General features: G+C 38.3%; 1 protein-coding gene across 2 annotated transcripts in view; it reads left to right on the forward strand.

The window, feature by feature from the left end:
- The window catches only part of LOC129942440 (chromodomain-helicase-DNA-binding protein Mi-2 homolog), a 31,954-nt gene extending 10,404 nt beyond the window's left edge, over positions 1 to 21,550 (forward strand). Inside the window, exons 2-8 of one of the 2 annotated variants that reach the window (XM_056051366.1) lie at positions 5,915 to 6,003; positions 15,389 to 15,629; positions 15,798 to 16,078; positions 16,143 to 18,245; positions 18,309 to 19,466; positions 19,523 to 21,221; positions 21,286 to 21,550. In XM_056051366.1, coding sequence (XP_055907341.1) covers positions 5,915 to 6,003; positions 15,389 to 15,629; positions 15,798 to 16,078; positions 16,143 to 18,245; positions 18,309 to 19,466; positions 19,523 to 21,221; positions 21,286 to 21,431 — 5,717 coding nt within the window. In that variant the 3' untranslated portion in view covers positions 21,432 to 21,550. The remainder of the gene's footprint in view (positions 1 to 5,914; positions 6,004 to 15,388; positions 15,630 to 15,797; positions 16,079 to 16,142; positions 18,246 to 18,308; positions 19,467 to 19,522; positions 21,222 to 21,285) is intronic. The other variant, XM_056051367.1, reaches the window with a different exon arrangement.
- The last annotated feature ends 279 nt before the right edge of the window (positions 21,551 to 21,829 follow it).

Below are 21,829 nucleotides of genomic sequence, written 5' to 3' on the forward strand. Positions count from 1 at the left end.
TGTGAGAAAAGGTCGAAGCTTATGTAAAAGAAATGTCGGAAAATAAAACAATGTATATTTCATTTCTTTTATAAAATAACATAAATCAATGCATTTTTATTCAGCTGCAAGAGAACTAATACAAATAAGTCGTACTGATGAAATCGAACCCGACTGTAGCGAGAGGTGTTGGAGAGTTTGGTTCTTCAAAAAAAAAAGAATATTGGGACCAATTTAGTAGAACCATCAACCCACTTGAGCCACCTACTCGCGATGGAAAAGAAAAAGGCAAGAACTTACTTAAGATAACTACAGTTCCATACAAAGGAATCATGGGTCAATATAACGAATACTCATTTCATACGCCTTAAAAACTTGCACTAAAAACCAAAACCTATTCTCGGGGAAAAACGAATTATCATTGCGTTTAAACTGGAATATCCTTTTCTGCTAAGATACTGATGACGCAACTCAATCGGAGCAACGATTCCTATATGGGTTCCGTCAACACATCCTTTTACTCCTGGCAGTTAAAAAAAAAGTACTTTCGTTCGTTTTGTTTCTCATCGGATGAAATGTTGAGACTGATCCAGGTTGGACATGATTTGTCCTCAATTGCACACACAATCTTTTAATACTAGTGAAACGGAGATCTGATAACTCCCACTAGCAAAAAGCCTAAGGGCAGAAGCTAATTTTAGTATAGAAGGAATTAAGGAGGTGCTTGCATTTTTAAATTGGCCTTCAAACTTGTTTAATACGAATATAAACGCTTCCTTATTTAGTCGAAAATATGATCTGAAACTTGAGAAATGAATTAGAATTAAAAGAACTTCCTGTAGGTAAAAAATATTTGTTCTACTTACAGATGGTTAGGAAGTTCCAAGAAATTAGAGTTGTCTCGAACATTCTGGAGCAGTCGAAAACAATCTAAGTTGCTTTTCATTTTGGTTTGAATATGAAAATTATCAATTAATTAACACAACGGTTTTTTTGAAATTTCATGAGTTGACATTTATTTATGACTGTTATTTTTTTGTATGGTAGCATTGAATTTCCAACTCGAAATGTAAAGTTCGCCAACCGTGGTATGTCGATTGTGTTAGTTCGTTAATGAAAATATCTCACTTCAAATGTTCGATTCGCCCACCATAATAGGGATATATGTAAGTGTAGGATATTAAAACCATGCGACAATCTGATCTAAAATTTGTAGATACAGTGTCGAGCAAAATGGTACCCGTAGGGTTATTCTTGATATATGGTATTTAGACACAATTTTCAATTTATGTTTTGATTTATTTAAATTTAAGTTTATTTCACGAATTAATACAAGAAACAAAAAAACACCTTTCAAGGATCTTAAAAACGTCAAAATAAAACTATTAGTCATAAGAAACAATAGTGAAAAAGTCTTGATACCCTGGGAAAACAAGAGAATTAAATTCCGTTTTGAATGTCTTATGTAAACGATATGATCACTTAATTTTTTGTGGGAACACCTTTTAGCCCACTAACATTTTTTAAACGATTTGGCTAAGAGTTCACAAGTTGTAGGTCGTACGTTCCACATAGTAGGTGGAGCTTGTTGTAGGCGATCCACAACTTAACACCTGTAGCCGTTTGGGATCGTTATCCAGTTGAAATTGAAATAAGTACGATCTCAAGTTGTTCTTCACTTTTTTTTAAAGTTTTTTTTTAATTTTTAAAAAGACCTTATTCATAATCCCTTCAATGATTTTCAAATTCCCGACCCTACCGGATAACATATGTACATCATTATACCAGTTTAAATTGATCTTTTTATAATACCAGCGATTTTTCGTTCATCTCTTTCAGTAAGCTTCCCCGGACGACCAGACCTAACTTTTTTTTCCAGTTTTCCTTATTGTAAAGGGTCATCACATTTTGAATTGTAGATTTGGGTCGTTGGACGACCCTTCCGTCCGCATAACTTTTTCCTTGCTCATTCTTACTTACTTACTTATGTAGGTCCTCAGACCTGTTAAGTCCGTTTGGAACCCCTTAAGGGGCATAGGGCTTCTGCTATGCCTATGTGCCATCGTGTATGGTTTCCGGAGATGTGTTTCAGCTCACTCCAACTCTTGCCTAGTGATTCTGATTCCGCCTCAACTATCCTGCGCCATGTGCTTCTCGTCGTCCAGCTCTTCTTCCTGCTTGTGTGAGCGTATTCCACTGCATTGCTTGGCCTGTTGGCAATGCAGTCGTTACCTTTTCGAAGCGTATGTGCAATCCGTTGCCACTTACGTCTTCGTATTATGGATACTATAGGTTCCTGACCTGTCCTTCTATGAAGGACCTTGCTCATGGCAATTCATAATTATTTGACGCTCATTTACTGATAAGTCTTTCCTGGCCATCGCTTTTTTTTAAACTTCATTTCTTTCCCCAGTTGAAACCGGTAAAGTGTAGTAGAACCTAGATTTCAAGGTTTTAATATTTTTTGCTTAAAATTTGTTTTTAATTTGTTTCTATTGGTAAAACAAACAATAAGGTTTTCTCACAATTAATAAATTTATGCACGAAAATTAAGTCCTTAAGTTTTCTTTTCTTTCAAAGCTTTTAATCGTCAAACAAATGTGTACTATTTTCTAGTTGCTTATTCCATATTTTAATGCGACCTCGAATCTATTAGTAAGACAAAAAGGAATGGAGAAGGATCTAAAAATTGCAAAGGATCGGCGTGACTTGGTGAATAAAAAATCTTTGGACTTATGTAAAGCCAAATATCTCTGTGCAAGAAAGTGAAAGATAGAGTACTCTTAAACACCAGCTTGAAGCCATGTAAAGCCGCTGTCCAGATTAAATAAAGTAAATGCTACCAAATATTGATTTGAAGCACAAAGGAAAATGGGCAAACATAATACTTTCCAACGTGATCTACATACCTAGTGGCCAAAAACGAGACTTACAAAAAATGATTAGGCACTACGAAGGGTACACGTACGATCATTTCTTGTATCGAAAATATTGTTACTGCCTAAAAACGAGACATAAGCGAAATGATTTATTTTTTGTGTATGATTTTCTTTTATCAAGAATCAAAATGTTTATACTTATATTCTAGGAGTATGAACATGTTTACAGTTCGATCCCAACATAAATATCACATTGATCCTTTTTACCTTTTCTTTGATCAAAAAGTATAAAGGTTTCTAGTTCTATGACATTTATTGAAAAATCAGTGTAAATTATGGTGTGAGTCATTTGAAAGGTTTCAAACAAACTACCCCAAAAAAGAAACAATAATTAATTTAGCTGGAAAAACAAAATATAATATACTTTTTAAAGGAAGAATTTTTCTTGTTGTATAATAGTTGAAGAATAGAAATTTTATTGTTCTTTTATCTTTTTTATATGCATAGATATATGATAAGGGTGCAATTGGCCTTATGCCTTCAGCCGAAAAAGTGAGTTATTATTTGTAATTAGCGTTCGTTACGTTTGGTATTAAAAGTCTTTGATTATAATTTGTTGTCTGCTATGCTTGAGTGCACTTTTGATATAAGTTCGTCTCTTTGAAGCTTAGGGTTTCCCTATAATTGTATTCACATCGCTTTCCACACTGGGCATATTGCGTGTCTTTTATCTGCGGTTGCATAGGGTTCATGTTGATCCTGAGTTTGTTTCGTATGGTTTGTAGTTTATTTCACCTCTGGTCTTACAGATTGCCGACATCATATCTACACTTAGTTCTTAGTTCTCAGAACATGTTGGAGATGATTGTACGAAAATCTTCTTGACTATCTTCAATTTAGTCGCGTAATCTTGCAAATTGGGGAGACTCAACTTTTCCAAGGAGTTCATTTATTCTTCATTTTATTCTCTGCAGAGCCTAGACCATTCATTGAAGCATTTTTTGTTGCAGTGGTGTTTGTTGTCTATGATGCGTAAATATTTTACAATTCTGTATCTATAATCAAAAATGGTTCTCTTGAACGAAGATATCCAACGTTATACATTACAATTGTGGGGACAATCATAACAATAAATTGGATGGCGCAACAGTCCTTTGAGAAATAGGGCCTAGTGACTACCAACTCTCAACCATTCCTGTGTGCGAGGAATGTTTCAGGGATGGAAGGGGCATACAGTTTAAAGCCGATTCCGAAAAATCGAACTATTAAAGTTCCTTTAATTTCGGGTCTATTTATTTATTTAAAAGTGACCAATACTGTCATATCAGTGAACGCTTACAAATTAATTTTACAATGGTTTACAGTTTAGAGTCCATACAATGAATTATGCACTGGGGCTAGGCTTTCCGGCTAGACTGAAATTCCCATTTTCTTTTAATAAATGTTGTCGTTTTCATTTTGTTAGAAGTAATTTCAATACTATATTTCTATGATTGCCAAAATAATGAAAATACCTTTCAAATTTTATATACCTTAATATTTAAAATCTTTGTATAATTATTGAGACGTTTAAGCTTTAAATGATTTAACAGGAGGCAACTGTATTCGAAGAACCAAATCAGTTCTTTCACTTGATAAACGTTCTTGGTTTCGATTTTTTGATCTGCAGCTGCAAAGGTAAAGGGTATCAATAGTACAGAAGTTTTTGTATGCACTAACCATAACAAGGTGTGCTGTCATGCGATTTTTTTAACATCGTTCTTGAAAGCATAGTGAAAAGCTCACACGTCAACACTTCAGGCACTATCTTTCAAAAGTCTGCCCAATTACTAGCATATGGTGATGACATTGACATCGAAAGAACTCAGCGTGATGTCAATGGGGCTTTTGTGAGTATTGAGCCAGGGGGCGGCAGTATTAAGGCAGGGGGCGGCAAAAATGGGTTTAACGGTTATTGAGGGCAAAACAAAATACATGCTGTCGTCCAGAAAGGACATACAACACCGTCGTCTTGGTCAAATCGTCACCATCGACAGACGTAGGCTCCGCTGTAAACGCAGATAACAACACCAGCGCTGAGATCAAACGCAGAATAACTCTCGCTAACCGCTGTTTCTTTGGGCGAAGAAAGCAATTGAGTGGTAAAGTCCTCTCAAAGGACCAAAGTGTCGCTATATAAGACCCTTATCATCCCCGTCCTGCTATACGATGCAGAAGCATGGACTATGACAAAAGCGGATGAAAGCACCTTGAGTCGGTTCGAAAGAAAAGTGATCTACGTGTGATCTACGGTCCCGTATGCATCAAAGGGGAGTGCTGTACAACGACGTAGACTTCGCCAGAAGAGTAAAAGTCCAACGAATAAGACGGCTGGGTCACGTAGAGCGCATGGAAACCAATGCTCCTGCCCGGGAAGTCTTCGAATCCACACCTAACTTGGAGCGCGAAATTGGAGACATCTAGCTAGATGGAGAAGTTTGATGGGTGAGGACTGTAGCGCCACCTTACGTAAGTAAGTAACCACAACACCGCGATCTTTTTTATTAGGTATATGGAACAGAAAAAACTTGATAAAATTTAGCGTGCATGAAACTCCTGAAAGTGTTATAGGAAAGGATATGAAAAATCTTTTTTCTAAGCAGTTACACTGATTATAAAAATAACGTATTAATTGATCATGTTAACGTGCTCATTAAACACTTCCCTCCACTTCATTCTTGAATTATGATTCAATTTAAACTTTTATGCTATTAAGAAATCAGACAGCATCAAATCACTCTCATGAAAAGGTTGTAAGTAAAAACAAAAAATACAAGGCTACTAAAAGTTTCCTTAATAATTTGTTGTGGGGTGGGAGTAAGGTTTAAAATAGTAGATAAAATTATCTTTAGCTTCCCAATTTGAATAAAACAAAACTCTGTAAAAAACGCAGTTAATAACAATCAACTTTCCGGTTCTTATAATGTTTTTTTGGCACACCACGGCAAAGAAAAGCAAAACCTTTTATTTTATCTATTGAAAACAAGCTATTATTATTTATTAATTATTCCTTTTAGATGAAGAGGAAGCCCAAGAGGAATCAGTTAAAGCTGCAGAACTATCTAATGATTCTGATGTTCCATTGAAGCCAACGGTAAGAAAGAAGGTGGTGTATTGAATTTATTTTTCTTTTACTTTCATTTTTGAATAACAAATTAATGCATGTTGTGATATACATATGTATGCTTGCATAATCATTTACTAAACAAAAGAAAAAAACAACTAAAAATGCATAATAAGTTTTCAAAATGATAGTTTAAAGGTAAATATTATAGGTACTTTAGTTTGTTAATTAATAAAAGTTCTAGACAGGATATTCATACATAACATTTCTAGTCTAGTTCTGTAGGATATTGGAAATGTCATAGGTTCCTAAATCAATTGCATTGAATACCTTCCAATTCTAACAAGGCGAATTAATATAAGAAGACAAACAAAGTTGAGTACCTTACCCTACCCAATCCTTCCTCCTTTCCTTAAGGAGAGCACAATGGGTTCAAAAAGATCCATGTTGGATGTTTCTTGGATCACCCACATAACCTAACCCAATCTTAAAAGAGTAAAATTAAAATGTTTACATTCCAACTTTCATATTTTCATGACATTTTATTCAAAATTCTGAGAAATTATTGTAAGTCTAAAAAAGAATTATGTTAACCAAGTTAACACCTCCAACTTCTTAATAAATTACATTTTTTGACATAGAAACCGATCTAAATATGTATAGTTTCTTTTCATAAAGCGAAAACAAAAATAGAATAACATTTTTGCTGCCCTGATTATTAATTTATTCTTCAATGGAACTAAATTAATGTGTTAGACTTCTCTGATGCAGAATAATAAATGTGAACTTTAAAAATCTACATTAATCTCATTTAAAATTAACATAATTCTCTAACGAATGAACCAACTAGTTCTCATATCAATCACACGTTTATAATATTTATCTGTTTTAACATACCAATTGAAAGAGAAGTTATGTTGATAATTTGTTTTTGTTTATTAATTACAAATTGTTGTCCGATTTTTTATATGTGCCTACATATTTCTTAAAAAAAAAAAAAAAAAAAAACAAATAAACACAAAAAAATAAACGTACATTTTACTGCGGTTAACGATCAGTTAGGCCGATAATAATATTTTAATCAAATTTACAACCTCAATTTTTATCTAATACACTTCGGTATGTGCTTAAATGATAATTACTTTTAAAGATAAACTATTTTAAGTGACTATTTTGTGTTCTGTACGGGGCAGGAATGTATTGAGTATTAATTACGATGTCTCAAATAGTGCAGGAAGATAAGAAGATTAGAAAAAATCAAGAGAAAGGTAAATTTTAATTCCGACGGTGAACCTTAATTTAATACGTCCTTAGGTTAGGTTAGTTTAAAGTGGCTTAGGCTGAAAGAAAAGGCCCAGGGTAATACCACATGAATCTAAAGAATTACTTCTTACTAGTCGAACCATTTTGAGCTTTTTATAAAGCGAAGAAGATATTTGATATCCTAATTGGCTAGTTTACTGGGATTATCAAAAAGGTAGTCTCCCAGATGAAGTCTGCCTCTTAGTGAAAGAGCAAGAGGGCAAGTGCAGAGAAGGTGAGAAATTGTTTCCTCTTCTTCCCCGTCCATGCAGCTTCTGCAGAAGTCATTTGAGGCTACACTAAGTCTGCCTATAAGACAGTGTCTCGTAAGGACACCTAATAGGGAGCTAATCTAAATTTATCGAGAGCTACGGTTTTTGTAGTAAAACAAAGTGTGTGCGCATTGCAGCTAATGTAGTTTTTTTTCACAAAAAGATGTCGTCATTTTGTTCGTAAAATTCATAGATTTAGGAAAAAACGATTACTAAAATTTAGGTGTAGAAGATTCAAACAATAATTTTTACAAAATTAAAATTTTGGTTGAACAATATTCTCTATGAAAAAATCAATTTTTAGAATGGTAAAAATAAAATTAGGTGGCGCAACAGTTTTTTTTTTTTTTTTTTTTTTATAATAAACACACACTCAAGGGGATATTACTACCCTTATTATGCAGATGCAGAGTGTGAGCACTAGGAAGAGGAGAGAGGGTTTAAAAGGAGATGTCGGTGCACATTGGTTTTGAATTCCTGAATATTGCAATGACTAGGAAAGACAGAGTGTGGTAAGGCATTCCACATTCGCGTAGTACGGCTAAAGAACGAATCTCTGTATTTGACAGTACGACCGAAGTTGGGCTCGAGGGTATACTGATGAGCATTCCTAGAAGCGCGAGTATTACGTTTGAACTGTTTAAGGGGAGGAATGCAACTGGCTATTTCACTAGAGCATAAGCCGTTAAAATAACGGTAAAAAAGGGTCAGACAAGAGACCTTACGACGATGTTCAAGCGAAGTAAATGAACTTATGATGATATAATATCTATCAATTTAAATGCTCTACGTTCAATACTATCCAAGAGGCTTAAGTAAGTTGCAGGAGCACCAGCCCAGAGATGGGAGTTATACTCAAGCTTTGGACGTATGTAAGTCTTGTAGATAACAGCCAGATCAGAAGGGGTGAAATATTTCTTGCATCGCCTAAGAAAACCCAAACACCTTGCGGCATTTTTGGCGACATCGCGTATGTGATCATTCCATAAGAGGTGGTTGGTGACACACATACCGAGAATATCGAGGTGTTCAGTCTCATTGATGCAAGTGCCATCCAAAACGATGTAAAGATTTGCTCCACTGTTCGGTGAGATGAACCATGAGATCACCAGTGGACCTATTGCTACGAAAGCCGTATTGCCGGTCATTAAGAAGCTTTCGATCTTCAAGATATTTCTTGAGCTGATAATTAATCAGCGTTTCCATGACCTTGGAAAGAAGGGACGTAAGTGCAATCGGTCGGTAGTTAGAGGGTGAGGAAGATTCGCCTTTTTTGGGAATAGGCTGGACAAATGCCGTTTTCCATCCGCTCGGAACGAGACCTGAGGAGTAGGACAGATGAAAAAGCTTACGCAGTGGTTTTGCCAGCGTTGAAGAACACCTCTTCAGAACAATAGCGGGGATACCATCCGGACCAGCGGATTTATGTGTGTTTAGATCTCTTAGGACTCTTGCCACAGTACGAGTGCGAAAAAAGATTGGTTCCATAGAATCACTAACTCGCTCAAGTACAGGCGGAGTCATAACACTCACTGGCAGCGTAGAATTGGCGGCGAACTGCCTAGCAAAGAGATTAACTTTCTCTAAAGAGCTAACAAAGGGAGTGTCATTATCAACGAGCGTAGGAACCGAAGAAGAGGAAGAATTCCTCATGTTTTTTACAAATGACCAAAAATTTTTACTGCCTTTGGGACATTGCAGTATTTTTTGCCGTAAATTTTGGTCATGTAAAAATTTGGTCCGTCGAATATGGGCGTTGCAGGCCTTCCTGGCTTGTTTGAACTTTTTCCGGCTTTCCTTCGCAGAGAATCAGCCATTCCTGTGTGCATGTTTTGCCAGAGATGGAGGGGAGTCATAGTTTTGAAGGCGAATCCGAACTGCTAACTTGAGAAAGCACTTTACATGACAACAATATTATTCTTAAATGATTCTCAATTCCTCGCAAGAGGCAGTACATGTAAAAAATAATTTAGGTGGCAAAGAAACGGATTGAAAACAAGGCCTCTGGCATGATAGCCCCAGGAACTAACCATCATGCCAAGAGTACTACTTTTAGAATGGAACCTTAAGGGATGTGCCATGCTAAAGAAATTATTTTTCTGTCCTTTTTGTTTAATAATATCCGAGAAGTTTTTCACTATATTAAATATCTAAAAACAACATATAGACCAAAAAATTACACTGATTAACAAGATTTTGTAAGTGGAAATCTAACTATACTTTTCCTAAGGTTTTTATGGCCTTAGTTTGAATCGATTTCAAAAGCAATCTATCACGTTTGGTTATTGAAACTTTTAAAATTCCAAACATACAGCATATTAGGCTTTTTAAGATGATGTACATGTATTAATTATTTTTCAATAAAATTTGTAATGATTTTCTTAACATAAAAACGAGCTTAATGTTCAATATTTTTCACTGTTTAAAAACACCTCATTTTAGTCTTAACCTGTCCTACATAAACCCGAAAGAAATACTAAAACATTTATGGTGAAACGGTTTTTTACCAGAAAGACACTAAACGGTTTACAAGTTATTTTTGTTTTTATAACAAATGTGTCTTCTTAACAAGATCACACCTAGTTTTTAATATGCAGGGTCGGGCAAAAAGATCTCCCATATTTTAAAAAGCAATGACAAATAAATAAACAATTTAACAGACAAATTTTATTGAATTTTTTAAATTAATACTATGCGTTTTTACATTAAATAAAATAATAAATTAGTTTTAAACATTATATCCTTTAAATATTGTCCTCTATTATTAATACATTTACGAAGCCTTTATCGGAAGTTTTCCATTGCTTGTCGAGTCATTTGTGGTGTAATGGCTCCCACTTCCTGAAGGATTGCCTCCTTAAGTGCCTCCAAAGATGTTAAGCGATGAGTGTAGACTTGGGCCTTTAAATGTCCCCAAAGAAAAAAATCACAAGGTGATAAATCGGGGGACCGATAAATGGAAATGGGCCTCGTCAGACGAAATAAAAACAGCACCAACGGGAATGTTTTGAAGAATGTCTTCACAAAAGTTTCAAAATCTCTTTCACTTAATTCTTGCGCGATCATCATTTTGTAGCGATGCATATGAAGATGTGTGTGCAAAATTCGTCTTACACTCCTTTCAGACAATCCAATGGAAGCTGAATGTTTAAGTGCTGAACACCTCGGAGATTGCTGAATAGACGCATTTACACTAGCACACATTATCCGGCGTTGTTGGGGTTAAAGGTCGGCAAGACGATTTTATCTTTAGCGCAGAACCGTTGCGTTGCTCTAAAGTTTGATAACCAAACTTGAATTGTTTTTATTTCCGAAACAGGATCATGTCGTCCAAGGTGAAATCGAATGCCAAATGCTCGCCGAGTAGTAATCGCGGAACCACCATTACGGATATATTCCTCTAAGACAAATGCGCGATGCTCACCGTGCCACGCCATTATGATTACTATCTGTCTATCCAGAATACCATTTTATCTATAAATAGCTTTAAATATAAACTTCTAAAAATACGGGAGGTTTTTTTTCCGGACCCTGTATATTGAAACAAATCTAAACTTTAACTGGTCTCTAGACGCTCAATATTATTGTGCAAAGTATTGCACAATATTATTGGCTAGGAGCCCCAGACGATTTAATACTTTATAGTCCACAAAGAAAATACATTTTTCTTTCATCTTTTTCTGCTTTTGACGTTTTCACTTTCACCCGCGGAGGTCTTTACTCTTCCAAATTTAAAAATTAAATAAACAAATATTTTGCCATTTTTCCCACAGAAAGATACAATATTTTATATTGTACAATAAATTTGAAATTTGATTTTCTTCAATCAAATTGCACAACATTGCAATATTAACACTAGACCAATAAAAAGTGTTTGAAAATGACGCATTTTTCCCTTTTTAGAGCGTGCGCTGCGGAAATAGTTAAAGCTTGGCTCAAATAATTTATGACAGAATTGTCCCATTTAATAATTCTATAACCTTTTTTGTGCTAACTAAATTTTAACTAAAATAAAGCATACGACTAACGCCGCCGCGCACAGCTAGTATTAATAATTATGTTGAAAACGCGTATTTTCAAATTAAGCTTCAATCTGAGTTCGGATTGAGAATGGGCACAACAAATTAACTCTTAAACGTACTTTTTAAAACTTTTTATTCAAGGTTTTTCAAAATCTCATAAATAAGGTCAAATTAAAACTGAGATACTGAAAAGATTTAAGGTGTATATATGTCATCTACGCACGATGCGTTATCTACAGATGTAATCTTATAAACTACATATCCTACTTTAAATCTTTATCTTTATTACTAGTTAAAAAAAATGTATGAGCTAAAAATATTAAAAACAATTTTTTAACTTATCTCTTTCAAAACTTTTATTTAAACAAAAACAAGCCTTCTTAAACATGGAACAAAAATGACTTAAAGTTTCTCGAAAAAATATTCCGTTTGATGCGTTGCTTTAAATAATAATAGCCTAGATCTAAGTAATCTCGATGGGAGGATATACATTTTATAGAATATCTAAATATAAACAATTAAAAAAATCCTGAAGTTAAAGCATACAATTTTTGTTGAGAACTATATTTTATTTTTGCCCAACCTTAAAAAAACACGGCATTATGTTAATTTTGCATTTAAAAGAGGTATATTTCAAAAACCTGATGTTATAGGATGAGTTTTTATCCCATTCTATCAGCGAACTCAGATTTTTACATTGTCTGAAGTTCAATCTTCGGTTATGGAAGCCTAAAATTAATTTCCTTGTCTTTCAGCTTATTGTGGTTATCTGAAGCAGCTTTAATTGGTAAATAATGCTCCTAGTCTTAGTTCTCTTAATAACCCTTGAGCAATGTATCATTAATATGGCAATGTAAATTTTCTCAAAAGCCAACGGATGTCAGAACACAAAACACAGAACTTCTGTCTACATACGTTTCAAAAATTGAACTATTTAGGATTCATCTTTACATGTAGACTAAGCTGCTTTCTTTTTGTTGCCTTAATGTACACTAAATTTAAAAATAAGCCTAACCTTAATATTTCTCACCTTTCGAAGACGTTTCATGTATTGAGCCTTCTTCAAAATATATTCCCCCGACTTTTGGAATTTTGGCCACAATACCAACTATTGCTGAGAGAAGCTTTTAATACCAATTTTCGTTTCCATTGTTTGAGAGACAAACATTGTTTGTGTTTTGAGATACCACCCATTTTCTTTCTAAATACTAATCGAAACTAATTCAACAAATAAATATATGATATGAATGCAACTAATTAACAGAAATGTGAATCTGCAAAACAATTTATGAAAGCATTACTCCTACAGCAGAATAAAACCGAGAAGACTTTAAAGGTGGAACAATTGGAAAAGTGTTATTGAAGCTTTCCTTCAAAGGAAACATATAAACGACATCATTAACTTAAGAGCTTCTGTTAATTGTCTGATTTATTTTGTTGTCTTTTATCAAATTAGCTAGCGTGTGCCCATTGCTGGAGAGAGAGGGGGAGGTAGAGTCATTATGCTTATTTATCTTTCCATGACCGCTCGAACCATCATAATCGACCATTGGGTGAATTGTTTCCTTGATCCGCATTACCTGTTGGGTTGGTGGTTCTTGTGATTTGGGAAGAAGACGAGGCATTCTAAAGAATCTCGTTTTGCTATAACTTCGCACAGCTCTTCTAGCATCTGGATTCGAATAACATCCTTTATTCGTCTTTTTTGCATGAACCATTGTGTTCTTGGCCCATGTTTTTGGCTCCGATCTTCGGTTATGGTAGTCTGTCTGTCTCATCCTCTCAGACTTTTTCTGTCTTTCTTTAGAACAGTCCCTTTTGAAGTCGAGGTCATTTTGGTACCTGACATTGTTTTGTCCGCTGAATCGCTGAAACTTATTGTGTTTGAGATACCAACCATTTTCTTTCTAAATTCTAATCGAAACTAATTCAACAAATAATTATATGTGAATCATGCATAACAATTTATGAAAGCATTACGCCTACAGGAGAATAAAACCGATAAGACTTTAAAGGTGGTATAATTGGTAAAGTGTAATTGAAGCTTTTCTTCAAAGAAAACATATAAACGACTTCATTAACTTAAGAGCTCCTGTTAATTTTCTGACTCTTCCCATTGCTGGAGGGAAGGGGGGAGGTAGAGTCATTATGCCTATTTATCTTTACATGACCTCTCGAACCATCATAATCGACCCCTGGGTGCATTGGTTTCTTGATCCGAATAACCTGTTGGTTTGGTAGTTCTTGAGGTTTGGGAAGACGAGGCATTCATACGAATCTTGTTTTGTGTAGCTTTGCACAGCTCTCCTAGCATTCTTGGTCCGTCTCGAATCTGGATTCGAATAACATTCTTTATTCTACTTTTGTTGATGAACCATTTTGTTCTTGGCCCCGATCTTCGGTTATGGTAGATAGCCAGGTATAGGCTCGACCTGTCTCATCCTCGTAGACTTTTTTCGGCTTTCTTTTGAACATTTCCCTTTGAAGTCGAGGTCATTTTGGCAACTGACATTGTTTTGACTGCTGAATCGCTGTAACTTCTTCTATTTCATGGTCTTGTTCTTGTAGGTCATTCGAACTTGGTAACATTTGCGACTACACTGTAGGATTGATTGTTATCTCCCAGGAGAAGACTCATCTCATCTCATAACATCACACTCTCTCGCAGATTCCCACAACCTCATCTTCACAGTCAGAGAAGTTCATGAGGCATCCAGGAAGCAACTCCTCGACCTTACTGGCTCAATTGCTCGTACAGGATTTATTTTTTTGTTGTTGTTGAATGTGTCACTCTCAACTTCTCCTCTTTAAAGGCCGTCGACAGCCATGACTTCTGCAGAGTTTTGAGCGTGCCACACGTCGACATCTCTATTTTTTTGGTTGTCTTACTTTGCAAAGGATCACCGGGAGCACATAAACATTCCCCACCCTCTCCCAACACACCATAGTGAAAATCGTGAGATTGAATTTCATGCCTACCAGAAAACTATTTTCCTAAGTTAAATATCAATAAATAAATGTACGTAAACATTTGGTTTATTTTATTAAAAGAAGTTGTGATTACTTATCATTAGTAACTTCATTTCTAACTAGGTTCAAAGTCACAAAGCAGAAGAAACTCCTAAAAACAGTAACTTCTATCCAAATGACCTTGTTAATGTCTCACTTTTGTATACGTACCCAACGTATACGTCTATATTATGAACAAAATGGTTTCTTCCTACAAACAAATAAATTCCTCAGAAGCGATAGAAAGGTAACAAATAATTTGCCCTAAAATTTCAAATAAACAGCAAAACAATAAACAAGTTGCTATTTTTAGTTAAATTGAGTTTAATCGCTCAAGGCCTAATGACGTAATTAGCTTCAAAACAAAAAACAAACAACAAATATTTAGCGTTCTTATTATTTTATTTTTTTGTACTCTTACATTCGAACCTTTTCGCTTTTTTTCTGTTATTTAGGAACCCTTTTTTCATAACTGAAGGTGGCTTTGAAGCATGAAAAAAGAATAAAACATTTATAAGTTATCTGCCACTTTCCCATTAACACCTGTAGCTATCGAGCTAGCTATGTAGATTGTAGATAGGTAGGGAGGTAGGGGTTTGTATGTTCCTAGACTGCTAATTAAATATCAATAACAACATTAAAAGTATTTGAATACATAAAATGACGCACATTCATTCATCTCTCTGACTTTCACTTTTTGTTTTTATCTTTTTGTTTTTTGTTTTTTATTTTGAAATTTTATTTTCATCGCGATTTATGTTGTGTTAATTTGTTTACAATTTATTGTCCATGGTCTTGCTGATATACAACAACAATAAACAGGAGGAAGATGATGACTACGACCCTGAAGATAATCGTAAGAAGAAAAAAGGTAAAAAGCGTAAAACTAAGAACGAAAAAGAAAAAGGTCGCAAGAAGAAGAAGCGCAAGAAGAACGAAAGCGAGGAGGAGAGTGATTTCCAGCACGAGGAAGAAGTTGAATATCCAACAACTAAGCGTGGACGCAAGCGCAAGGATGCTGAGAAGGCAGCCGCCAAGGAAAAAGAAGCATCATCCTCTTCAGGTAGAGTAGCGATAGATAACAACAAAAACTCATTGTCCTCATTGTTCCTCAAAAAAAAAATAAATAAAAACCGCGATGGATCCACCTTTTGAAAGCTTATCGCGAAATCACTTGCTTCTTAAATCTGTGGTCCTATTTATTCAAACATTTATTCTCGATGTTTTTTAGGAATGCCATCAGTGGAGGACGTTTGTACGGCATTTAATGTGACTGACGTTGAGATAGAATACACTGACAGTGACATGCAGACTTTGACTTCTTACAAACTATTCCAGCAGCATGTGCGTCCAATTCTGCAGAAGGAGAACGCCAAGGTCCCTGCTCCCAAGCTTATGATGTTGGTAGCAGCCAAATGGAGGGATTTCTGTGAAGTCAATCCCAACATACAGAATGAAACTGGCCGAGACGAGGAGGAACCACGTTCATCTCGATCGTCACGCAATGAAAAGGTTCGTTTAATTGCCATCAAAATGAGTATTTCAAGACTAACTTAATTTTCTGCATAAATTTTAGCCTGATGACATTTTTGAAGAAGAAGAGGAAGAGGAGGAAGAAGAGCAAGAGCAAGAACAGCGTTCTCGGCGCAAGCGTGGTCGAAATGCTAGCAAAAAGGGACGTAAATCAGGAAAAGTACCCACTCTGAAGATTAAATTCGGCAAACGCAAGCACCAAAGCTCAGATGATGACCCAGACGCGAGTGGAGTGTCTGAGCGTGACTCTGATTTGGAATTTGAGAAGATGCTTCAAAAGTCCGACACGAGTAAGGATGAGAATTTCGACGAGAATGACGAAGAGGAACCGGAAGAAGAACCACAGCCGGTGGTGAAGAAAAAAGCCAAGACCAAGTTCGGCAACAAGTTCAAGAAGAAGAAGAAAATGCACAAGACCAGTCGATTCCCAGACGGTGATGATGGCGATCACGAGCACCAGGATTACTGCGAGGTTTGTCAACAGGGCGGAGAGATTATACTTTGCGATACATGTCCAAGAGCGTATCATTTGGTTTGTTTGGAACCGGAGTTGGATGAAGCCCCCGAAGGCAAGTGGTCGTGTCCACATTGTGAAGCTGACGGTCCGGTAGAGGAACAAGAGGACGATGAACATCAGGAGTTCTGTCGAGTTTGCAAGGACGGCGGAGAGTTGCTTTGCTGTGATTCCTGTCCATCGGCCTATCACACATTCTGCTTGAATCCCCCATTGGATACAATTCCCGATGGGGACTGGAAATGCCCCCGTTGCGGATGTCCTGCACTTAGCGGCAAGGCCGAGAAGATTCTCACTTGGCGTTGGATGGAGCCAAAGAACGAGCCCTCCACATCAAAGAAGCAACAACCACGCGTCCGCGAGTACTTTGTCAAGTGGCACAACCAGTCCTATTGGCACTGTGAATGGGTGAGCGAGGTTCAGATGGATGTTCACCATCCCTTCATGTTGCGCTCCTACATGCGTAAATACGACATGGAAGAGCCGCCCAAGTTTGAGGAAGCTCTCGACGAGGCTGACAGCCGTTTCCAGAGGATTCAACGCCACAAGGCCAAGACCCATGGCAAGGATGAAGAAAATTCTGAGATTGACTTTGAGGAGCGATACTATCGCTATGGAGTGAAGCCAGAATGGCTCATAGTTCACAGAGTGATTAACCACCGCACTGCAAGGGACGGTTCGATTTTGTATTTGGTGAAGTGGCGCGATTTGCCCTACGACAAGTGCACCTGGGAAGACGAAGGCGACGATATTCCTGGCTTGAAGACTGCCATAGAATTCTACATGGATTTGAGGGCTGCCTGTAACTCGGATGCGGTACGAAGTAGTGCTAAAAAAGGCAAGAAGGGTCGCAAGAGCAAGGCCAAGGAACTCGATGAAGATGAGCGTGCCATCAAACGGTACACACCGCCTCCAGAGAAGCCAACAACTGATTTGAAGAAGAAATACGAGGGTCAGCCACCGTTCTTGGATGAAACTGGCATGCAGCTTCATCCTTACCAGATCGATGGTATTAACTGGTTGAGGTACTCCTGGGGTCAGGGCATCGACACCATCCTTGCCGATGAAATGGGTCTCGGAAAGACCATCCAGACTGTGACATTCTTGTACTCGCTCTACAAGGAAGGCCATTGCAAGGGTCCATTTATTGTTGCGGTGCCCCTGTCGACCGTGATCAATTGGGAGCGAGAATTCGAGTTGTGGGCACCAGATTTCTACTGCATCACTTACGTGGGTGACAAGGACTCGCGAGCTGTGATTCGAGAAAACGAGCTGACATTCGAAGAAGGAGCTGTTCGCGGTTCGAAGCCATCTCGACTTCGCACGACTTCCTTCAAATTCAATGTCCTCCTGACTAGCTACGAATTGGTATCTATGGATGCGACTTGTTTGGGATCCATCGATTGGTCTGTCCTCGTTGTGGATGAGGCTCATCGTTTGAAGAGCAACCAGAGTAAATTCTTCCGCATCTTGAACAGCTACAACATTGCTTATAAATTGCTGCTCACTGGTACCCCCTTGCAGAACAATCTTGAGGAGTTGTTCCATTTGCTGAATTTCTTGTCCCGGCGTAAGTTCAGTGATTTGAATGCTTTCCAAAACGAATTTGCAGATGTCGCCAAGGAAGAACAGGTAAGAAAATCTCGTTTAACTCCTTGAATCAGGTTCTAAAGTTCCAATTTGTTCCCTCTCTAGGTAAAACGATTACACGAAATGCTTGGGCCTCACATGTTGCGTCGTCTCAAGTCAGACGTATTGAAGAACATGCCCTCAAAATCAGAGTTTATTGTGCGTGTAGAACTGTCGCCTCTGCAGAAGAAGTACTACAAATTCATTCTCACCAAGAACTACGAAGCTTTGAACTCTAAAAGTGGCGGTAACTCTTGTTCTCTCATAAACGTGATGATGGACTTGAAGAAATGTTGCAACCATCCATATCTGTTCCCATCTGCGGCAGAGGAAGCTCAACTAGCCCCAGGAGGTGGCTATGAATTGGCTTCGATGACAAAGGCAGCTGGAAAGCTTGTCCTTCTTTCAAAGATGTTAAAATTACTCAAGGATCAAGGACATCGTGTACTGATTTTCTCGCAGATGACCAAGATGTTGGACATTTTAGAGGACTTCCTCGAAGGCGAGGGCTACAAGTACGAGAGAATTGATGGTGGTATCACAGGAAGTCTCCGTCAGGAAGCTATCGATCGATTCAACGCTCCCGGTGCCGCACAGTTTGTATTCTTGCTGAGTACACGTGCTGGTGGCTTGGGTATCAATTTGGCCACTGCAGACACAGTTATTATCTATGACTCCGATTGGAATCCCCACAATGACATCCAAGCTTTCTCGCGTGCCCATCGTATTGGACAGGCTAACAAAGTGATGATATATCGTTTTGTGACCAGAAATTCGGTCGAGGAGCGCGTCACCCAGGTGGCGAAGCGCAAAATGATGTTGACTCACTTGGTTGTGCGTCCAGGAATGGGCGGAAAGGGAGCCAACTTTACCAAACAAGAACTTGATGATATTCTGCGTTTCGGAACAGAAGAATTGTTCAAGGAAGATGGAAAGGAAGAAGAAGCCATCCACTACGATGACAAAGCTGTTGCCGAACTTCTGGATCGTTCGAATCGGGGCATCGAAGAAAAGGAGAGTTGGGCCAATGAGTACTTGTCTTCGTTCAAGGTGGCATCTTACGCCACAAAGGAAGAGAACGTAGAAGAAGAAACAGAGATTATCAAACAGGAGGCAGAAAATTCTGATCCCGCTTACTGGGTGAAGTTGCTAAGACATCACTACGAACAGCATCAAGAGGACGTAAGCCGGACTCTTGGAAAAGGAAAGCGTGTCAGGAAACAGGTAAGAAAGAAAGTGAAACATTTTGAACGAAAATTATTAAACAAAACTGTTTTTAGGTTAATTACACAGACGGAGGGGTTGTGGCAGCTGAACCGAGAGACGATAGCAACTGGCAAGACAACGCATCTGACTTCAACTCGGACTACTCGGGTGCCTCCGATGAAGACCGCGAAGACGACGACTTTGACGAACGTGCCGACAATGGTGACACATCCAGAAAAGCCAAGAGGCGACCCGAACGCAGAGATGATCGTCCATTGCCACCGCTCCTCGCTCGTGTTGGTGGAAACATTGAAGTTCTGGGCTTCAATGCACGCCAGCGAAAGAGTTTCTTAAACGCGATTATGCGATATGGAATGCCTCCTCAGGACGCATTCAACTCGCAGTGGTTGGTCAGAGATTTGCGAGGCAAGTCCGAACGAAACTTCAAGGCTTATGTGTCGCTATTCATGCGTCATTTGTGCGAGCCTGGAGCTGACAATGCCGAGGCATTCGCTGATGGAGTTCCTCGTGAAGGACTTAGTCGGCAGCATGTTTTGACACGCATCGGGGTTATGTCCCTGATTCGGAAGAAGGTACAAGAGTTCGAACACATAAATGGCTACTACAGCATGCCAGAGTTGATTCTGAAGCCGTGCGAGCCTGTTAGATACCAACCCCACATGACTGCCGAGGTCATGAGCGGCGATAAGAGCGCCACACCCAGTACTAGTGCGACTCCAGCGACCAGTGCCGCGCCCAGTCCAGCTCCGAACTCAGAAAAGGGCGATGACAAGTCTGCCGCGTCTGGTGACGATAAACCTCGTGGTGAGAGCACATCAGAGGGCGGTGAAAAAGATGAAAAGCCCGCCGTGAAAAAAGACTCGGTCGCTGGCGCGGCCGCAGGAGATGATGATGTCCAATCTGTGAAGTCTGAAGGCAAAGACAAAGACAACTCTGAGGCAGATTCGGCCTCGGTAAAGAAGGAAGACGAGAAGGAAGAGGCAAAGGCTGTAACCGAGGACGATGACGACGACGTGCTCATCATAAAGGATGACGGAGAAGTGGAGAAGCCAAAACCAATGGAGAACAAGCGCCAAGACACAACAAAGATCGAAGAGAGCTTGGAGGTTTTGAAACGCAAGTTCATGTTCAACATCGCCGATGGAGGCTTCACAGAACTCCACACACTCTGGCTGAATGAAGAAAAGGCCGCCGTTCCCGGCAGGGAATACGAAATCTGGCACCGCCGTCACGATTATTGGCTGTTGGCTGGCATCGTGACTCACGGCTACGGTCGCTGGCAGGATATTCAAAATGATATTCGTTTTGCAATAATCAATGAACCCTTCAAAATGGACGTTGGCAAGGGTAACTTTTTGGAAATCAAAAACAAGTTCTTGGCTCGTCGGTTCAAATTGCTCGAACAGGCTTTGGTCATTGAGGAGCAATTGCGAAGGGCTGCCTTCTTGAATCTTAGCCAAGACCCCAGCCATCCAGCTATGTCCTTGAATGCCCGCTTTGCAGAGGTTGAATGCTTGGCAGAGTCTCACCAACATCTGAGCAAGGAATCGCTGGCAGGCAACAAGCCGGCCAATGCAGTACTTCACAAAGTATTGAATCAATTGGAGGAACTTCTGTCGGACATGAAGAGCGATGTCTCGCGTTTGCCAGCCACCCTGGCCCGCATTCCCCCGGTTGCACAGCGTCTGCAGATGTCGGAGAGATCAATTCTGTCCAGATTGGCTGCCACTGCTGGAAATGTACCCAATTCTGGTAATTTATCTTCTGTTGTTTTTCTTTTATAAAATTTAACTAATTTGAATTGATTTATTTTCAGCTCAATTGATGACACAATTTCCTGCTGGATTCCAAGGTGCTGCTCTGCCAGCATTCACCGGCAGCCCCGCCGCTAACTTTGGAACTTTCCGACCACAGTTTTCGGTACCTGGACAACCTTCGACCAGTTTTGCCGGCACGAATTAAATATTTTACCATATTTTATAAGTTATGCTCCAAAAAAACAACAATCCCCCCCAAAGGCTTGTCCCATTTTAGTTCATTTGTGTTTTTCTTTTCTTATTATTTTATTTTAAGGTATTCCAGATCACACGGTACTTACAAACCAATGTGATCTTCTCATCCCCACTCTCCCATCCGAGGCGCTTCCTTTTTAGGAAAGGAAAGCCTTCTTTTGTGTACTTTTTGTATTTGGGTTTTCTTTGTGATTGTCTTATTTTTTAACGTCACAATAAGATTTTTTAATTTATCATCTCATGAGATATCTGTAATGAATAAAAAAATATATAGGAGATAAATCCATTCCAAGAAAAAAAGTGTGTTTCTCTGTTTTCTCTTTTTATCTACATTTTCTTTCGTCGTCG

The sequence above is a fragment of the Eupeodes corollae genome, chromosome 1 (genome assembly GCF_945859685.1).
Source record: "Eupeodes corollae chromosome 1, idEupCoro1.1, whole genome shotgun sequence".
Lineage (NCBI taxonomy): Eukaryota > Metazoa > Arthropoda > Insecta > Diptera > Syrphidae > Eupeodes > Eupeodes corollae.